Raw genomic sequence first — 18,034 nt, forward strand, 5'->3', positions numbered from 1 at the left:
TAAAATATAAAAAAACCCAATTTAATACAAACTAAAATAAAAAAATGAAAAAGAGGAAAAATAAATATAATAATAATAATGGCAATTATTAAGATTAATAAATAAACAAATAAAAACCAATATGAAATAAAAATACTAATATCTGGAAAAATGTTTGGCAAGAACAAACTAAATTTTATTTATGTTTCAGCTAATGTGAGATCATCTGCCATGTGTCTTTGTGTCTGCTTTATACACAAGTCTTGTTTAAATTCAGGATTTAATAATATAAGTTTTACTCATTTGTCTCCAGGCCTGGAAAACATTCAGATTCCATGCCTTTTCCAGGATTTCCAAGCCCATGAGTGCTCTGTTTATGTGACAATCACATCAACCCTCTTCAAAAAGAGCTTCTGGCTCCTCTGACTTCTGGGCTCTGCAGTCTTTTTTGTAACCCATCCCTGGGGTGTCATGTCTTCCCATCATCCTAGGACTGATTTACAGCTGTGCATCATCCCTGCGATGTGTTGTCATCCATGCTGACGTCTACCTGCTGACTCACCTCTGTGTCAGCAGGTCTTGCCGTCAGGCCTCTGTGATGTCACTCAGGTCCACGAGCTCCTCTATTGTTCCTCTGCATTAAAAGTGACAGCAGGAAAATTTTGGGAGACCACAGCAAAGTTCTGCTGGAGCTGGAAAAACACATAAAGAGCTCAGTAATTTACCAAGCGTGTGTGCGTGCGCACGTCCTTTAAACGCTGCTTTTATTTCCTGACATCCATGCTTTTTATGACCTCTGTCATTTTGGTCTGCGGCGGTGTGCCTGTGGTCAGTCACTGTCTTCCTCCACTTATCCTCCATATTTCATCACTTATGGAGCGACAGTCGGAGAAATACTTGACATAAACTCCGCAAATGGATTTTTATGGCAGGAAACCGAAACGTAAATGTGCTCAAACTCAGAGCTGACGTTGGAGAAGCCTGACACTCAGAGTAGACCTGCTTCTTCACTATCATGTGGAAAAGGACTCAAGTCAATCTGCAGTTTCTGTGTTAAAAACAGAAATGAGATGAAGAAAGTCAGAGTTCTAGAAACATAAGGACCTGAAGCGTCACTCAAGTTGTTGACCTGTTGAAGTTGCAGGTTAAACTAAATATTTGTTTAATAAGGAAAAAAATAAGCCACAACCCCACAGTTTGGAAAATACAAGTGAAAAAGTTTATTACAAACATCAACCAGAGTCACTATGTCAATATGCTCAGTTTTTAAAAACTCTCAGTGCCCTTAAAAAGTATTTTCTTCCTTTCCTATTTTTTTGCATATTTGTCAGATCATCAAACTAATTTTAGCATGGGACAAAGAAAACCAGAGCAAATACAAAATGTCATTTATTAATGATGATTTCAAGAATTAACTATATGATTACATTAATATGACATCCTGACATGTCATATTATATATATATATATATATATATATATATATTATATATATATATACTGTGACCAGGAAGCCTGATGTCAGGAGTGACCAGCCTACCAAAATTACTCCAAGAACAATAAGAAACAGACTGGGTAAAAATGGCCTCCAAAAAGGTCACAAACACTCGTCTCACATCTACCTGTAAAATATTCTGTAGACTGATGAGACAAAAGCTGAACTTTGGGAAGCTTTGTGTCCTGTTACATTGGACTTAAAACTAGTGCATCATTTCATTAAAAGAAATGTTGTACCAATAGTCAAACATGGTGGTAGTGTGATGGTCTCAGGTTGCTTTGTTGCTTTGATGACTTGCTGTAATGATGCTCAGTGATGTAATGATACTTGCTGGACAATGATCTAAAACACACCAGCAACCCACCTCTGAATGGATGATACAAACAAAATAAAGGTTTTGGAGTGGCCTAGCCCAAATCTGGACTTAAATCAAGTGCTTTGGCATGAGAAAACCTTCCAATGTCACTGAATTCTGCAAAGAAAAGTGGACCAAAACTACTCCACAGTGATGTTAAAGACTCTCAGTTATCACAAATGCTTGTTCTTGCTGCCAAGCGTGGCACAACCAGTAATTAGGAGGCAATTACTTTTTAGATAGCTCTTTCCCTTGACTAAATTAAGTCATCATTTGCATTTTATTGCCATCATCATTTCTTCCTGTCGTATGATGGCATTTGTCTCTACTGAGAAGAGTTTATGTAGAACCTGGAAATGGTTAATAAGGTTAGCCTGAATAAAAATCTAAATCACTGCTTACAGTTTCCCGTAACTCGTCCCTCAGGAGTCATCAGCAGTCTTTGGCGGTTCTGCACTGTAAACAGATTTCAGTACATTACCTGTGCTGAAATCCATCAAACACCACCTGAACAATGCTTTCACTGACTGCAGTCTGATTGGATGATGAGCTCTAATTGCCTTAAACATCATAAACAGTGAGCGCTGCCTGCAGGATGTGTCGGCCTCCCTGTTATTATGTCGCGCTCGGCAGCTCAGCGCCCAACAATGACGACGATCAGCGAAACAAATGCTCCCCCCAACATCAAAGACCTCACCCAACAGCTCAGCAATTACATGCAGAGTCTGATTCAAGGTGTGTCTTCATGGAAACTGAAATGAATGAATCAAAGGTGATTATTACCTGCTCAGGTGAAGCTGCAGTGAGTTTGTTTTCACTGCTGATGGAGGGAAGAAAGGCCTGATTGTGTTGGAAAAGTTTGTGTTTTTGTAGGGTTTTGTGTCTCTCTGCTGTCAGTTGATTAACCTTCAAGCAGTAAATGTTTACAGTCTCTTCAGAGCTTCAGTAATCCTTTCATGGCTGCACATATTTACTGTCCAAATCCCATCTGCTGAATTAATTCCTGCTACGGGAACAAGGCCAACAGTCGGTTTTTATTCTTTCCACTAACTTAAAACAAAAAAGGGAAATGTCTCTCTGATTAGTGTTCTTCATGTTGTAAGTAATCATCTCTGTCAGCTCTAAATGTTAAGGAAAAGACTTCAAACAGTCTGAGAGGCCACATGTTACGCGCACGGAGAGAAAAATCCCCCAGTCGGCGTCTTCACTGTCCGAGTGGGACTGGAAGTTTGTACAGTTCTGAATTTCAAAAAACTCAGAGTATCCATCTAAAACTCTTTGCACAGATTCCAGCATGTCCAACAGTGCAAGATAAGCAAATATACCTGGCCTCCCTGCAGCTCCAGTCCTCTGGGTTCACAGTGATTCAGAGAGTGCGAGGCCTGCCGTAGGGGTAGGAAGTGGAGCCCGCGCCAACGAAGTGCTGATTTACAGGCTGATGAGTCAAGAAGCCTCCTCTGGAGCTCAAAGCTCTCCAAAATAGGGAAGGATTAGTTTCTTCCAAGGGTTCTCTCTGTAATTAAGCCTACATGTGCACCCTGGCTGCTCGGCCTGCTGGGAGACGTAATTTACCGATGTGTATGCGGCGGCGTAAATTTGTATGCTGCCTCTGATGGATCCAACAGCGGGAAGACAAACTATGGTGTGCTTGATATTTATATAATCCATAAATATTTTACTGAGGGGCCAAGGACACCCAGAACAAGCTGAAAGGAAAACAAGTGACACATCAGCGTGTTATCAAGTGTTAACACATCAGCAAAACTATTAGTTTCCACAATAAGTATGTTATTCACAACTAAACTATCTGATATCCTTATAGATTAATATTGATTATGCTTGCTGTTTTGTGGTTTAAGGATAACTGCTTATATAAAACACATTTCCTTTTTTTTTTTTTTTGCCTGTCCCGTTTGGTTCTTTTCGAACAATGTGCGCATGCGCCAACCAGCGTGCAGCCTGTTCCTGCTTTTTCTCTTAGTTTAGCTCTTTTTTCTTACGTATGCTTTTTTTCTGACTTGTATTTTCATCCGTTTATCTTTTACTCAATCATGTGGATTGAGAGAGTTTTTGTTCTTCTGGTGGCCGTGGAACTGTTACTTTTATCAAGGAGCGGGACTGCGGCACATCTCCTACACTCACGGACTGTTTACTCCAGAGATCAGCTGATCGCCCTGATGCCGGCCGGCTCGCTGGCCAGGCCCGCAGAAGTACCAGCTGAAATTTGGAGGAAAACACATCGGGGATGCAGAGGTCAAGGACAGAAGAGAAGAAAGAAGGAGACGGTGAGACAGCAGAGGTTCGAAGCGAGGAGGTATAAACCGTGTCTGCCGTCTATCGTAATGGGAAATGTGCGATCGTTATCGAATAAAATCGACGAGCTCTCAGCACCGAATCATGGATGCACCAGGACATTCCCAATGAGAATGCTTCCGTGGAAGGCTTCCACACTGTTCGGGCGGACAGGGACAGCATCGCTAGCGGTAAGCGGAAAGGAGGTGGGCTTGCTGTTTTAGTTAACAACCGGTGGTGTAACCCTGCCAACATAACAATCAAAGAAAGGATTTGTTGCCCGGACACTGAACTGCTGTTGGACTCAGGCCGTATTATTTACCCAGGGAATTCTCTCACGTCATCTTGGTGGCTGTTTATGTTCCTCCCTCTGCTAACCCCACAGCTGCATGTGACACTATCCACTCTGCCATAGCCCGGTTACAGACTCAGCACCCGAGTGCCTTTATTGTGATCTCGGGTGACTTCAACCATGTATCACTGGACAATACACTACCAACATTCAGACAATATGTGGACTGTCCCACCAGGGGAGAAAAAATTCTAGACCTACTGTATGCTAATGTCAAGGATGCATACAGCTCCTCCTCCCTCCCCCCACTTACTGTCAGATCATAACCTGATTCACCTCACCCCCCGCTATGTGCCAATTGTGAGGAGGGAACCTGTGACCACGAGGACTGTTAGGAGGTGGTCAGAGGAGGCAATAGCGGAACTACAGGGCTGTTTCGAGGTGACCAACTGGGAAACACTCTGTGAGCCTCACGCCGAGGACATCAATGGGCTTACTGAGTGTATCACAGATTACATAACTTTCTGCACCGACTCCATTGTTCCAGCTCAGACTGTTCATTGTTACCCAAATAACAAGCCGTGGGTGACTAAGGACATCAAAGCCCTCCTCAACAACAAGAAGAGGGCTTTCAGAGTGGGCAATAAAGAGGAGGTGAGGAAGGTCCAGGTGTTACTAAAGGACAAGATCACAGAGGCTAAGGACAATTACAGGAGGAAGCTGGAGTGGAAACTCCAGCAGAACAGCATGAGAGAGGTGTGGAGGGGCATGAAGACCATCACTGGATTCAGGCCAACCAACAGCAGGGGAGCTGAGGGAGGTGAAAATAGAGCTAACGAGTTGAATCTGTTTTTCAATAGATTCGACACCACAGTGTCTGCTCACACCCCCACAACCTCACCTGTAGTCAGCCTGGAATCCAGAGCCACACCACTGTGCCAGCCTCTCTCTTCACATGGCGCTGTTGCCTCCTGTGAGATTCCTGACACCCCTCCCCCACCCATCACCTTCACTCAATACCAGGTTGAGATGCAAATGAGGAGACTTCACTCAGGCAAGTCTGCTGGACCAGACGGAGTGAGTCCCCTCGTCCTCAAGACCTGTGCCCCCCAGCTGTGTGGAGTCTTTCATAAACTGTTTATGCTGAGTCTGAGTCTGCAGAGGGTCCCAGTGATGTGGAAGACATCATGCCTCGTCCCTGTACCAAAGACGCCACGTCCCAGTGGCCCCCAGGATTACAGGCCCATGGCACTGACCTCCCACATCATGAAGACCCTGGAAAGGCTCATCCTGGACCAGCTGCGACCCATAGTAAGACCACATCTGGATCCCCTTCAGTTCGCTTATCAGCCTCGTCTCGGAACTGAGGACGCCATCATCTACCTGATCAATCGTGTCTACACCCATCTGGACCAACCGGTGAGCACTGTGAGGGTCATGTTTTTTGACTTTTCTAGTGCTTTCAATACCATCAGGCCGACCCTCCTGGGTGATAAGTTAGCAGCGATGCAGGTGGATGCTTCTCTGGTGTCCTGGATTGTTGATTACCTGACAGGAAGACCACAATATGTACGTCTCCCACAGTGGACTGTCCTCTCCCCCTTCCTCTTCACCCTCTACACCACAGACTTCAGCCACTGCACAGAGTCCTGCCATCTTCAGAAGTTTTCTGATGACTCTGCGGTGGTTGGATGCATCAGCAGGGATGATGAGACAGAGTACCGGGCAGTGGTCGACTCCTTTGTCACGTGGTGTGAGCAGAATCATCTGCAGCTCAATGTGGCAAAGACTAAGGAACTGATCGTGGACTTCAGGAAGACCAGGAAACACTTGACCCCTGTTTCAATCCAGGGGGTCAGTGTTGACATTGTGGAGGACTATAAATACCTTGGAGTACACATTGACAATAAACTGGACTGGGCTAAAAACACCACAGCACTTTACAGGAAGGGCCAGAGTCATCTCTATTTTTTGAGGCGACTGAGGTCCTTCAACATCTGCCAGAAAATGCTCAGGATTTTCTATGAGTCTGTTGTGGCCAGTGCAATCCTCTATGCTGTTGCATGCTGGGGGAGCAGGCTGAGGGTCGCAGATGCCAACAGACTCAATAAACTGATCCGTAAGGCCAGTAATGTTGTGGGGATGGAGCTGGACTCCCTCAAGGTGGTGTCGGAGAGGCAGATGATGTCCAAGATAAAGACAATGTTGGATAACACCTCCCACCCACTCCATGACATGCTGGTCAGTCACAGGAGCACGTTCAGTGAGAGACTGAGATTACCGAAAAGCACCACTGAATGACACAGGAAATCATTCCTGCCTGTGGCCATCTCCCTTTACAACGCATCCACTTAACACACTGGTTACCGCAACAACTAAACATGTTTCTTTTCCAGCTATTTATTAATGAGTGACTTATGTATATATATATATGTATATGTTGTACTATTCTTAGTTAGCGTATTGCCTGTCTTGTTAATGTTGGTTTATGTTGGTTTATAATGGAGCACTGTAACAAAAAAATAATTTCCCCCAGGGATCAATAAAGTAGTCTGATTCTGATTCTGATTGCCATCAGAATTATTGTCTAAAGGCGAGGAAAGATGCCCAACGGATTTACTTTACCAAATTGACCATCCCAGCCTTGCCGTAATGGTCTATTTGATTCACCTTTTATTGTTTATTTTATTTATTTATTTTTTATTTTCACTTGCTAGATACGGGACAGACTTGAATGAGGAAAAGAAAAGGGAGAAAGGAAGAGGGGGAAAAAACAGTGGAGAAGAGGGACAGGGATAAAGGGCAAAAAAACCAAAAACCAACTAAATAAGCAGACAAAAAAAAAATACATATATCAATCACCTGGATCACCTGTTGAGAAAGAAAAAAGAAAACAAGCAGAAGAAAACGAGAGCAATACAATAAACAACATCACGATGATATATGGGAATATAACAGTAAATACTAAATATTAAACATTATTGTGCAGCACGTAAGATCGACAGCGCACAGTGTGCTTTGAGGTAGGAGCCAAAAAGGGTGTAGTTTGTGTGTGTGAGCACCCGTGTGTACACCTGTGAGCATGGACACGTTTGTTTTTAAAAGGTTCCTTCATGTAATGATCTGCTAGAGGGTGTGGGGAGCCACAGCCCCGTCCTCCAGGGCATGAAGCAGGTATGGAGGAGATCAAGACTCCAGACATCCAGAGGCCCCCAGAACACAAGAGACCAAGGAAGACCAACAGAGGGGCAGCCACGCCACTGTCCCAGAAGGAGCTGAGGAGAGTCCCAGATGAAGGGTCACTCAGCAGCCGCGGAGCAGAAGCCAGGGGAGGTTGCAGTGACGTGCCCGTGAGCTCCGCCGGCAGCCAGCTGCGCCAGAGTGACCGAGCCCCAGGCCGAGGGCACCCCACCCCCGAAGTGGCCCGAGCGAGCCCCAGGCTCCAGGCCCCGATAAGCAGCCACCAAGGAGTGAGCCGGTGTGTACCTGGGCGCCCCCGGACACAAAGAACCACCAACGCACCGATGTCTGAGGGCGTATGCCACTGGCAGGGGAAGTGGTGGGGGGAGATAGGCCTCCATACCTTAGAGGGCCTGAGATGTCCCCAGAGAGGTGGCATCTGATACCCAACCTGACATATAGACACAGACATACAGGCACACACAGATACAAACATCCATTCCCACCCTCATGCTCTCATATGCAATTACTCAACACTCAACCAACGTGGAGACAGACATAGAGAGACACTGTACACACAATCACACTCCCCAAGCGTACTCTAAGAACCGGGTCTAGGTACCCCGACTCCGCAGCAGCAGGGAGGCCCCACACTCCAGACCCCAGTCGAACGGCCAACTCCTCCTCCCGGCCCCCCGCTCCAGCAGGTCGCAGAGAACGGGGGTGTGAGAAGACTCCAAAACCTCCCTCCGCCTGCTCATATGTAGTGTTGATGCATATCCCAGATAGCAAGGAGACATTGAACAGATGTTGATTTTTCATCTGAACCATCAGAATCGTCAGGATTGAAATGTCAACACAAAACCAATGTTGAAACAACATTGAAATACTGATGAAACCTGACACTGACATTGAAATAACATTGATTCACTGTTGTTCTGTCATCGTTGATTGTTGATCTATGTATAGTTGACAAGGTGACAACAATCACGTTGAAAAACCATCGATTTATGGTTGAGCGGGAAATTAAAGCTGCTACCACTTGGACTATTCCGCAGCACCCCTATCACATTGGTACATCCCTCCAGGTAACCATTGTCTTGTACAGTAGAGCGGGACATTAGATTTACTCTCAGCGGAATTGACCGGAGAAGGTATAAGTTCATGCACTGCACTGGCCTGCACCACGATTAGTATAAGGTAAGAATGAATGACTTTTGTTCTATTCGTTATTTCCACGGTTGCATTTGAATAACAGTAAAAAAAACCAAAACAAACTTGTTAATGTAAAGTTTCAGATAAAATGTGGGAGCCCGAAATTGTGTCTTTCTCTTCTTACAATCCGGCAACAAATAAATTGCACTGCAAACAAAGTCTATCAACAAAGAAAACATTTTCATACTTTTCCGTTATATTTCCTTACAAAGCTAGCTTTAACGCTTCGAGGGTTCCTTTGTTCTTGCCGTCGCCTCGGCGCTTGACCCAGACTTTCGCTCTGTAGTTGCTTTTTAGCATAGTACTACAAAAAATTTTAAATCTGTGATATATGATTGATAAACGTAAAGGTAACTGTATAAATGTGTTCAATGACTTTGTTACTTTTAATGATTGGAGAGCACCCGCTTCGATTCGCACTCAATTCAAACTTTACGCTGCACGCTCACCTAACTTGCGTTTGCACCTTTTGTCCACACGTAAACTGCGTTTAGCATTTACGTGTGGACGAGGAAGACGGAGAAAACGCAGCGTCAAAGGTGTGCGCCTATTTTGACGCCACACTGTGCGCCAAGTTTTTGTCTCGGTGCCATGAATTCCTACAATGGCAGACTTAGACAAAATACTGTTAATGTTATTATCTTCAGTGTTTAAATGCTTACATATACGGGTTTGCTTGTAATTGTTGCCTATATACATTTTAAGCTATTATTTATTATTTAGTTCAATCAATAGATCAAGTTTTGTAGTGACTATGAAATATATTGTAATTATCTGTTTCCTGTTTATCCTAGACAGGGCAAAAAAGGACTCCAAATTAAAAAAAAGATAAAAATGAAAGACTGGTGCATTGTTCAGCACTGGTGGTACAGAAATAGTCCCTAGTTCATGGATAAATGGGGAGAAATTGTCATGGCCTCCATATCCTCCGTGAGACACATTCAGGATCCACGATGCAGTAAAGAGGAGAGTTCATCCTGGTTCAACATGGCTCACCTATGCACCAGTCTGACTTCTAATAAGCCATGGTGGGTATCATCTGGATTGGTGTTGTATAAATGTAACAATAACAAGTTTTTCATGTCCTAATTTATGTCTGGCCATACATTGTGTTTGTACTTCCAGACACATTTCACAAAGCAGAACGCAGTCTTCAGAAATATCTAAGTGAACACTGTGATACGTCTGACCTTCAGTTCGAAGCTGAAACTCAGACCAGTCATAAAAGAAAGCACAAGTAAAACTTTTTTTATTTCACAAACATATCTTTGATTGCTAAGAATTTATGATCTTGTCTTTTGTACATATCTGTGGTGCTTGCATACTGCAATATCACCACATAATATAGTCCAAAAAGTGGAAGCTTGTAAACTTTTTATAAATGCAAAGCCGTGTACACTTGTGCACTTCAAAAATTCCTTGTATACTGTACCTTCTTGCACATCTCCGTTTCCTGTGTGTGTTGTTATAAATTAAACTGTAACTTTAGGAAAAAATGTTCCAAAAGCACATTTGTAATTACTTATGACCGTTTTCAACTTTTTTTCTTTAGACCAAATCCCCTGTACACATATAGTGACTCAGAGGATGAGCAGCCCACAAAGAAATGGTTTCCCCAGGCCCCTCGAGTGAAAATACCAGGTAATAAAATACTGTCTAGTGTCTTTGTACATATCTGTGTGTGACACAAGGAAACTTTTGACAAGTTGTCTGTATTCTTAAATACTTAAAAAAATTTATCTTTTTCTGTCAGACCTGACGAGAGCTGTTAATGAACTCCGTGAGGAGGTCAGAGCCATCCGCAATGAATCGGTAGATGCTGGGGTACTGCCTCTGGATTTGCCCTTGCACAACATTGAGGAGCTAAACAATGCAGAGCCAGCTCTTCAATCACAAGAGGCAAATAAGGCAATGGTAAGTATATAAAGGTTATATACACTTTGTAACTATAAAGTGTAATAGCTGTCAGATGTGATTTAAATACATAACAACGGCTTGTTGATTAAACACACAAGCACTTGCATACACATTTAAGACATGAGACACGCTAATTCCATCTCTTAAAATGTGTCTATAGGTGAGACGCTTTGCCTTGATTGGAAGGACCACACTGGAGGTGCGAGTCCGCCGTGTAATGGCTTATGCCATTACAAACGAGCTGGCCTCGGTACTAAACTGGGCAGGGAAAAAAACCAAGGACCAGACAAAGCAAAAAATGGCATTTAAAGATACAGCGCTCTGCAAATGCATATTTGGTAAGTTTTACTGTTTTTTTGCTATATTACTTTGTCTTTCTTAATAACAAGACTTTCATGTCCGGTTAATCTGGAGATGGAGTCTTTGGTCTTTGGCTTGTTTAGTCCTCGGGTTGTAGTTTGTACAGCCTGAGGACCCCATGTTTATTTTGTTTTAAAGGATACACGGCACACCATGCTAAGACTTATCACTTTTTCCGCTCATAGCTCTTTGGGAATCAAATGCGGCAGTTTGCAGATTTACGCCTGGTGACTTTCATGTTTATCAGCCTAGGAGTTTACATACTTTCTCCCCGCTGAAGACAGTTAACAAGAGCTTATTCACGTGCTCTAATTCACTTTTTTTGTTTGTGTGTGTGTGTGTGTGTATTTTTGTCCTAGATGGCCTGACGCAGCAGTTAGGGGCAAACTCTATGTCCGAGTTTGTCTTTGCGCAAGCAGTGCAGAAATGGCTCCGATACGCCCCAGATCGTTTGGGTGGTGCAGGACGCACATCATGCATCCCCATCCCAGAGTAAAAAATTACAAACTTCTGTGAAACATATAAATGTAAATAGGAAACTGTCTTTTAATAAAGTATTTAGCAAACGAAACATGACTATTGACCTTTTTTTTTTCTCTGTTACATCACATGCAATGCTTTCTTATTTTAGGATATTAATATTGACATGATACATTGTGAGACATTTGGTTTTTTTTTTTATAAAGGGTGTCCAATTTAAGGAATAAGTACAATTATGTGTTTAGGTGGTTTAAGTATTGATGGAAACATGCAGTAGTTTAGTATTGGTTAAAATACCTATAAAGAAAGGTAGATTTCCAGTCATGATTTAACTGTTGTTTTAATAAAAAGCAACTGTGCGAAAGAGGTGGAAAATCAACACTATAGCTCAACAGTGTTTCAATATCAGAATCTGACATTGTTTCAATGTCAACAGTATTAGAAAATACAACGTTGAATCAATGTCAGGTTTCAACATTGATTCAACATCAAAACCTGACGTTGTTTCAACGTTAAAAAAGGGTGCAAGAGTGACGTTAGGTCAACGTCACACTTCAACGTTGATTCAATGACACAGCCTGATATTGACTCAACAGTGTTTCAATGTTTCCTTGCTATCTGGGATGTGTTCTAAGGTACATTTAAAACCCAGGAGGGCATGGAGCTACCTGCCAGAGAGCAGCAGGTAAGCACCCCTCCTGATAGCCCTCAATGTCTACGTGTATTTAAAATTGAGAGGTGGGCAACGACGCCAGGGGTGTGGTGTACACCCTGATGGTCTTTTGGAGTCCGTGTACCGTGCCCACCCCCAAGATCCTATATGTATGTGTTATGAGAGTGTGAGTAATGTGAATGTCTAAGTTGTGAGATAAAATTGAGGCACAAGAAGCCAGAAGGGGACAGAAGGGGGGATGCCTCCCTGCACCCTGGTGACACACCTTTACCCCAAGGCCCTGCATGTGTGGGTGATTGTGGTGGAGCGGGAAGAGGGAGGCAGCTGGAGATGGGGAGGAAAGGAAGGGAGGGGCAAGTGACCCCTCCCTGGGGCCAGCTCCCCCGCTGACCCCAGTAGGCACCCCCATACTCCACAACCCGAGGGGTTCCCCGCCAGGGAAAGGGGGCCCAGGCCCATCCGGACCGGGGCCCAGAAAGGCAGCGCCGGCCGGCCCCACAGAGCCCGGGACAGCCCACCCGACCCCACCATAGAGAAAACTGCACCCACCTCGTCATCCACTCATCTTCCAGACTACACAAGACAATAGATGCCCAGGCTGAGATCTTCCTCCACCTCTCCTGTATCTCCCCCTCCTGCAGAGTGAGTTCCTGAAGAGAGGAGAGCTCATGCAAGGTGTAACAACCCCCCCCCCCCCCCACCAGGTGGCTCGATGCAGTGGCGGCACCCCCATACACCCACCTGCCCACAACCCCAGCAACATACCAACCAGGACCCAAGCCCCTGAGGCCCAGCCAGGGCCCCAGTCCAGAGACGGAGCACCCCCAGAACCTCACGCCCGTCCCGGACCCACCCAGGGGCAGCCAGGCTACCAGGTCAGTAACCCACGTCCGTCAGCACAGACCCTCCCCTAGCCCCGCTGCACGCAGCCACGAGGAAACCGTCACCTAAGAGCCAACAGAGCCCCTAATGGGCCATGACCGCTACCCCGGGTTGAGCCCCCCAAGGAAGATGCCCCGACGCCCTAAGCCTGTCCCTACCCCCACACCAATCACAACAGCGAAGGTGGGACCAAACTATGACCCCTCATCCCCACTAGGTGATGGAGCTAATCAAAGGAGCCCAGAGCAATTGATCTGATGTGGTGGCAGAGGCTGTATCGAGACTAATGTAATCTAATAGATAATTTCTATATTGGTTAGAATTAAGATTATTTTTATTTTTCCAGTTCACGAGGACTGTTTTCTTGGCTATGCATAGGGCAGTGAAAACCATATGGGCTATATTCTTATCTGTAGTGACATTATCTAAGCTGCCCAACAAACACACTAAAGGAGAAGTTGGAATGTTACATTTCAGACACTTTGATAAGTCTTCACATATCTCGCGCCAAAACTTCTGAACTGGTGGACAGAACCAAAGAGCGTGGATATAATTGTCTGGTGAATTAGTTTGACAGTGTGAGCAGTTGTTGGTAGACGTAAAGCCCATCTTGAACATCCGATGACCTGTATAGTGCACTCTATGTAGTATTTTGTATTGAATTAATTGAAGACTGGGATTTCTAATTAGATGAAAGGTTTTTAAGCAAATCTGAGACCAGAGGTTTAGGTCTAAGTTAACTGATAAATCCGCTTCCCATTTTGCAATAGGAAGTGATATTGATTCATCTGTTTTAGAAAGCATTCTGTATATTTTGGATAGTAATTTGGGGGTTTTAAGAGTAAGAAATTGAACCACACTTGGTGGTGTTTGTAGTTCAACTTGACCCGGTTTAAATTTCTTTTTTACTATGGATTTAATTTGTTGATATTCTAAAAATCTTTTCTTGTTGATCCCATATTGTGTAACTAGTCCGTCAAATGAAATAAATTCTGTTCCTTCTACTATATGTTCTAAATATTTGATTCCTTTACCACTCCAATCTGAAAAGTTTATCATATTATTGTTTTGTAATATGTCAGGGTTGTTCCAGATAGGTGTACGTTTGCATGGGATTAATGAAGACTCCGTCAATTTTAGAAACTCCCACCATGCTGTCAGAGAAGAGCTGATGTTGATGCTTTTAAAGCATTTATGTCGTTGGATGTTTGAGCTGATAAATGGTAGATCTGAAATCTCTAGATTATTGCAAAGTGCTTGTTCTATATCTAGCCAAGGTTCATCTAAGAGGGTATGTTTTAGCCATCCTGAGATAAACTGAAGCCTGTTGGCTAAGAAGTAGTGCTGAAAGTTAGGTAGTTCTAATCCTCCTTTATCCTTGGTCTTTTGTAGTGTTTTTAAGCTTATACGTGGGGGGTTTTTTTTCCAAGGAATTTGGACATACATGAATCTAGAGATCTGAACCAATCTTGTGGTGGTTTAGTTGGGATCATTGAGAATAAATAATTTATTTTTGGTAAGACCATCATTTTTATAGCGGCAACCCTTCCCATGAGTGATATGGGTAGACATTTCCACCCAGCCAGATCGCCTTCTACCTTCTTTAAAAGTGGGATATGGTTTAATTTAGTTCGATCTGCAAGCTTGGGAGAAACATTAATACCTAAATATTTTATATTTCCCGATTGCAGTGGTGTAGAAGAGGAATTATGGAAGGAGCAATTAATTGGAAGGACTGTAGATTTTGACCAGTTAATTGAGTAATCTGATATTCTTGCAAAAGAGTTTATCAATTCAATCACCACAGATATATTGGTTTGTGAATTTTGGAGAAAGAGTAACACATCATCCGCATAAAGGCTGATTTTATGTTCCACATTCTTGCATGTTATGCCCTTAATTACTGAATTCTGTCTAATTGCTGCTGCTAGTGGTTCAATAAAAATTGCAAACAGTGAAGGGGAGAGTGGGCATCCCTGCCTGGTGCCCCTCAGGAGACAGAAGCTGGAGGATGTCTGGTCATGTGTTCTGACACAAGCTGTTGGGGAATTATATAATATTTTTAACCAGTTAATGAAAGAGAATCCAAAACCAAATTTGTGTAAAGTTGCAAATAGAAATTTCCAGTTAACTCTGTCAAATCCTTTTTCTGCATCTAAAGAGAATATTGTAGTTTCTAGGTTTTTACTGTATGAGTAGTGTTATAGACAGTGTTGTTGTTAATGTATGTTTGGGGGCATTGAACCCCGGAACCTTCAGAGGTTTTTCAGGGTTCTCCCTGCCGGAATGTTATGTGTGGGACAGTTTCCTGTATGTGTGCGACTAGCTGTGGTTGTTTCTAAAAGTGGTCAGTAAACTTCCTAAAACTGGCACTTGAGTTTCCGAGCATTTTTATCCTGAGGTTATAACACCTTTTTGGCGACGAGGATAAAAGCTGCAGTTTTGAGTTTTTGCTACGGATTTTGCAGTCGGACTACCGCTTCGCATCTATGGCTACGATCGGATCGCTCACGGAGTTCGCCAAGGGAGACTGCGACTGGATTGAATATGTCGAGAGGCTTGAACACTGGTCTCTGAATGCTATTGACACCCTTTTCTCAACGAGAAATCTGGGCTCGGGAGAGCCTGAGTGCCCTGGAGGGACTTTCCCTGCCGGATACACGATGGACGGGTGGCAGAACTGGAGGATCATGTGCCTGACGGGACTGTCGATCGAGGACACTGAAGATATCTATCTATTCGGAACCATGATAACAGGGTTCATGCTGATCGGAGTTGGCTTAGCCCTGGTTTATCGGAGAAATAAGAGAGCGGAACCGGCTGTTCAAACCCCCCCAAGGCTGCCTGCTGGAATCGAAATGGAACGAGGCACAACCTCTCACAAAGAACGTAAAATGGTCAACACCTTGGAGACGCTTGCAGCTGCTGTGAAGGCTCAAAACAACACCATTGAGCGTATGAGGGGAAACATCAGAGAGAGGCCTGCTCAAAATGAGACCCTTGAGCGACAGTTGGAAAACATCGCGGAACGGATCACTGCAGTTGTGAGGTCTCAGAATCAAAAGAACGATAACACCATGGAACAGAAGTTTGATACCATCATGGGGAGGCTCGCGACTCTCCAACGGGAGATCGAGAGGCCAGTGTTGGAGTGTTAGAGAGCAGCCTGAAAAATTCTCCTGGGCTGCTCGCATGGAAATTAACAAAACCAACATAAACATTGCGGATCCCCATCACGGCGCCAGCTGCAGGCCCAAGGCTGGAGCCGAACAATCACTCCCTGATAATGACTGTGTTACGGCTATTCTTCCCATCCCATGCAAGGACACCTGGATTGGCTGGAGGACTGTTTACTTAGCCTGATAGGCCGAAGGACACTGTCTCAGCTAAACTATGGACACGCACACACACACACTTACACTGATAAGCACTCACTCATCCCCCCTCCCTTTCCAACGCCTTCGATGCTTATGCCCTACCGGGGAAGATAGCAGTCAACTGGACCAACACAGATGCTGCAGGACCGGATGCGCTGTCTACACCGGCTCTCTCTTACCCTTTACCCGCCCCTGTTGCTTGTCTTGTGTTTCTATGGTTTATTGATAGTCATGTGCTTTTGTGCTGAGGTGTTTTTTCTGTTATCAAACTGTTCTCCCACTCGGTGCTCAGTCTGAGTGGAGTTTTTTTTCTCCTCCTCTTACCATATGTAGTGTATTTTCGTTGTTTTTTCCTATCAGCCTACCTTTCTGACATGTCTGCCCAATGTGACGTTTGTGTAAAGTTGGTCAGAAGGTTCCTTTGTAAGTGCGCATGCGCCATTAGCATGCTGCCTGCTGTAACCCTAATTTCCCTCGGGATGAATAAAGTATTCTGATTCTGATTCTTGGCAAACGACATTTCGGACGAAGAAAAAAAAAGGTCAGTTCTTCTCAGTGCGTGTGGAGCGAGGACCTACAAGTTGATACGTAACCTGACGACGCCTCGGAAACCCGGGGACTTCAGTTTCAAAGAACTGGTGACGTTGGTGCAAAATCATCACTGCCCGAAACCCTCCATGATTGTTCAGCGGTTCAAATTCCACACTCATTCACGCAAGCCGGGAGTTTCGGTGGCTGCGTATGTGACGGAGCTGAGACAGCTATCAGAGCACTGTGAGTTTGGAGGCGTGCTGGATGACATGCTCCGCGACAGGTTGGTGTGTGGTATAAATGATGATGGCATGCAGCGTCGGTTGTTGGGGGAGCCCACACTGGACTTTAAGAAAGCTTTGGAAATTGCTCAGGCAATAGAAACGGCAGCTAATAACACTAAAGACATTCGGAAAGCTAACAACAATATGCACTCAACCGAGGTGCATCATGTATCTCGAAGTGTGAGGGGCAAACCGAGGGAGCTTTTGGAGTGTTACCGGTGTGGGGGGGCACACTTTGCCAAGGACTGTGTTTTCAAAGACAGTACCTGCCATAACTGCAAGAAAAAGGGGCACTTAGCCAAGAAATGCAGGGGCGCTAAGGAGAAATCAAAGACGGAATGGAAGACAAAAAACAAACTAAACACGCATCACCTGCAGGGCATGGCGCCTGAAGAGGATGAGTGTGTTTTCAACATGTTTAATCTGGTTGGCTTTAATAAGTGCTGTGTGGAGCCCATCTATGCCACTATCCAGGTAAATGGGAAGGAGCTACAAATGGAGGTGGATACAGGGGCTTCAGCTTCGGTGATCAGCCAAGCCACCTACCACAGCTTGTGGCACTCGGGCGGGGCACCAGCCCTCCAAGCGACTGAGATAAGCCTTAGACAGTACACAGGTGAATGCATTCCCCTGCTTGGTGCTATAGAGGTGCATGCAGCATATCAGGGTCAAGAAGCTGCAGCAACACTGCTGGTGGTGAAAGGGGAGGGGCCTAGTCT

The 18,034-nt window shown here is 44.4% G+C and overlaps 1 protein-coding gene and 1 long non-coding RNA gene across 2 annotated transcripts in view; one reads left to right on the plus strand and one right to left on the minus strand.

Moving 5' to 3' along the window:
* LOC146649589 (uncharacterized) overlaps positions 1-18,034 on the minus strand; it is a 272,903-nt gene that overhangs the window by 141,384 nt on the left and 113,485 nt on the right. The window lies entirely within an intron of this gene.
* Positions 2,480-11,659, plus strand: LOC146649595 (uncharacterized). The gene is made up of 6 exons (XM_085387522.1): positions 2,480-2,567; positions 9,937-10,048; positions 10,364-10,452; positions 10,565-10,725; positions 10,889-11,066; positions 11,448-11,659. The coding sequence occupies exons 1-6, from the start codon at positions 2,480-2,482 to the stop codon at positions 11,582-11,584; spliced, it is 765 nt and encodes a 254-aa protein (XP_085243648.1). The 3' UTR covers positions 11,585-11,659.

Source organism: Rhamphochromis longiceps, linkage group LG17 (assembly GCF_057381845.1).
Source record: "Rhamphochromis longiceps isolate RC_006_pf linkage group LG17, R_longiceps_female_GT1.1, whole genome shotgun sequence".
Classification (NCBI taxonomy): Eukaryota; Metazoa; Chordata; class Actinopteri; order Cichliformes; family Cichlidae; genus Rhamphochromis; species Rhamphochromis longiceps.

What these genes read in the sequence shown, in the direction of transcription:
- LOC146649595 (XM_085387522.1), top strand. Translation starts at nt 2,480, where the DNA reads ATGACGACGATCAGCGAAACAAATGCTCCCCCCAACATCAAAGACCTC. An exon ending in CATGCAGAGTCTGATTCAAG is followed by an intron (nt 2,568 to 9,936) that starts GTGTGTCTTCAT and finishes TTGTACTTCCAG; the next exon opens with ACACATTTCACAAAGCAGAA. An exon ending in AAGAGGCAAATAAGGCAATG is followed by an intron (nt 10,726 to 10,888) that starts GTAAGTATATAA and finishes ATGTGTCTATAG; the next exon opens with GTGAGACGCTTTGCCTTGAT.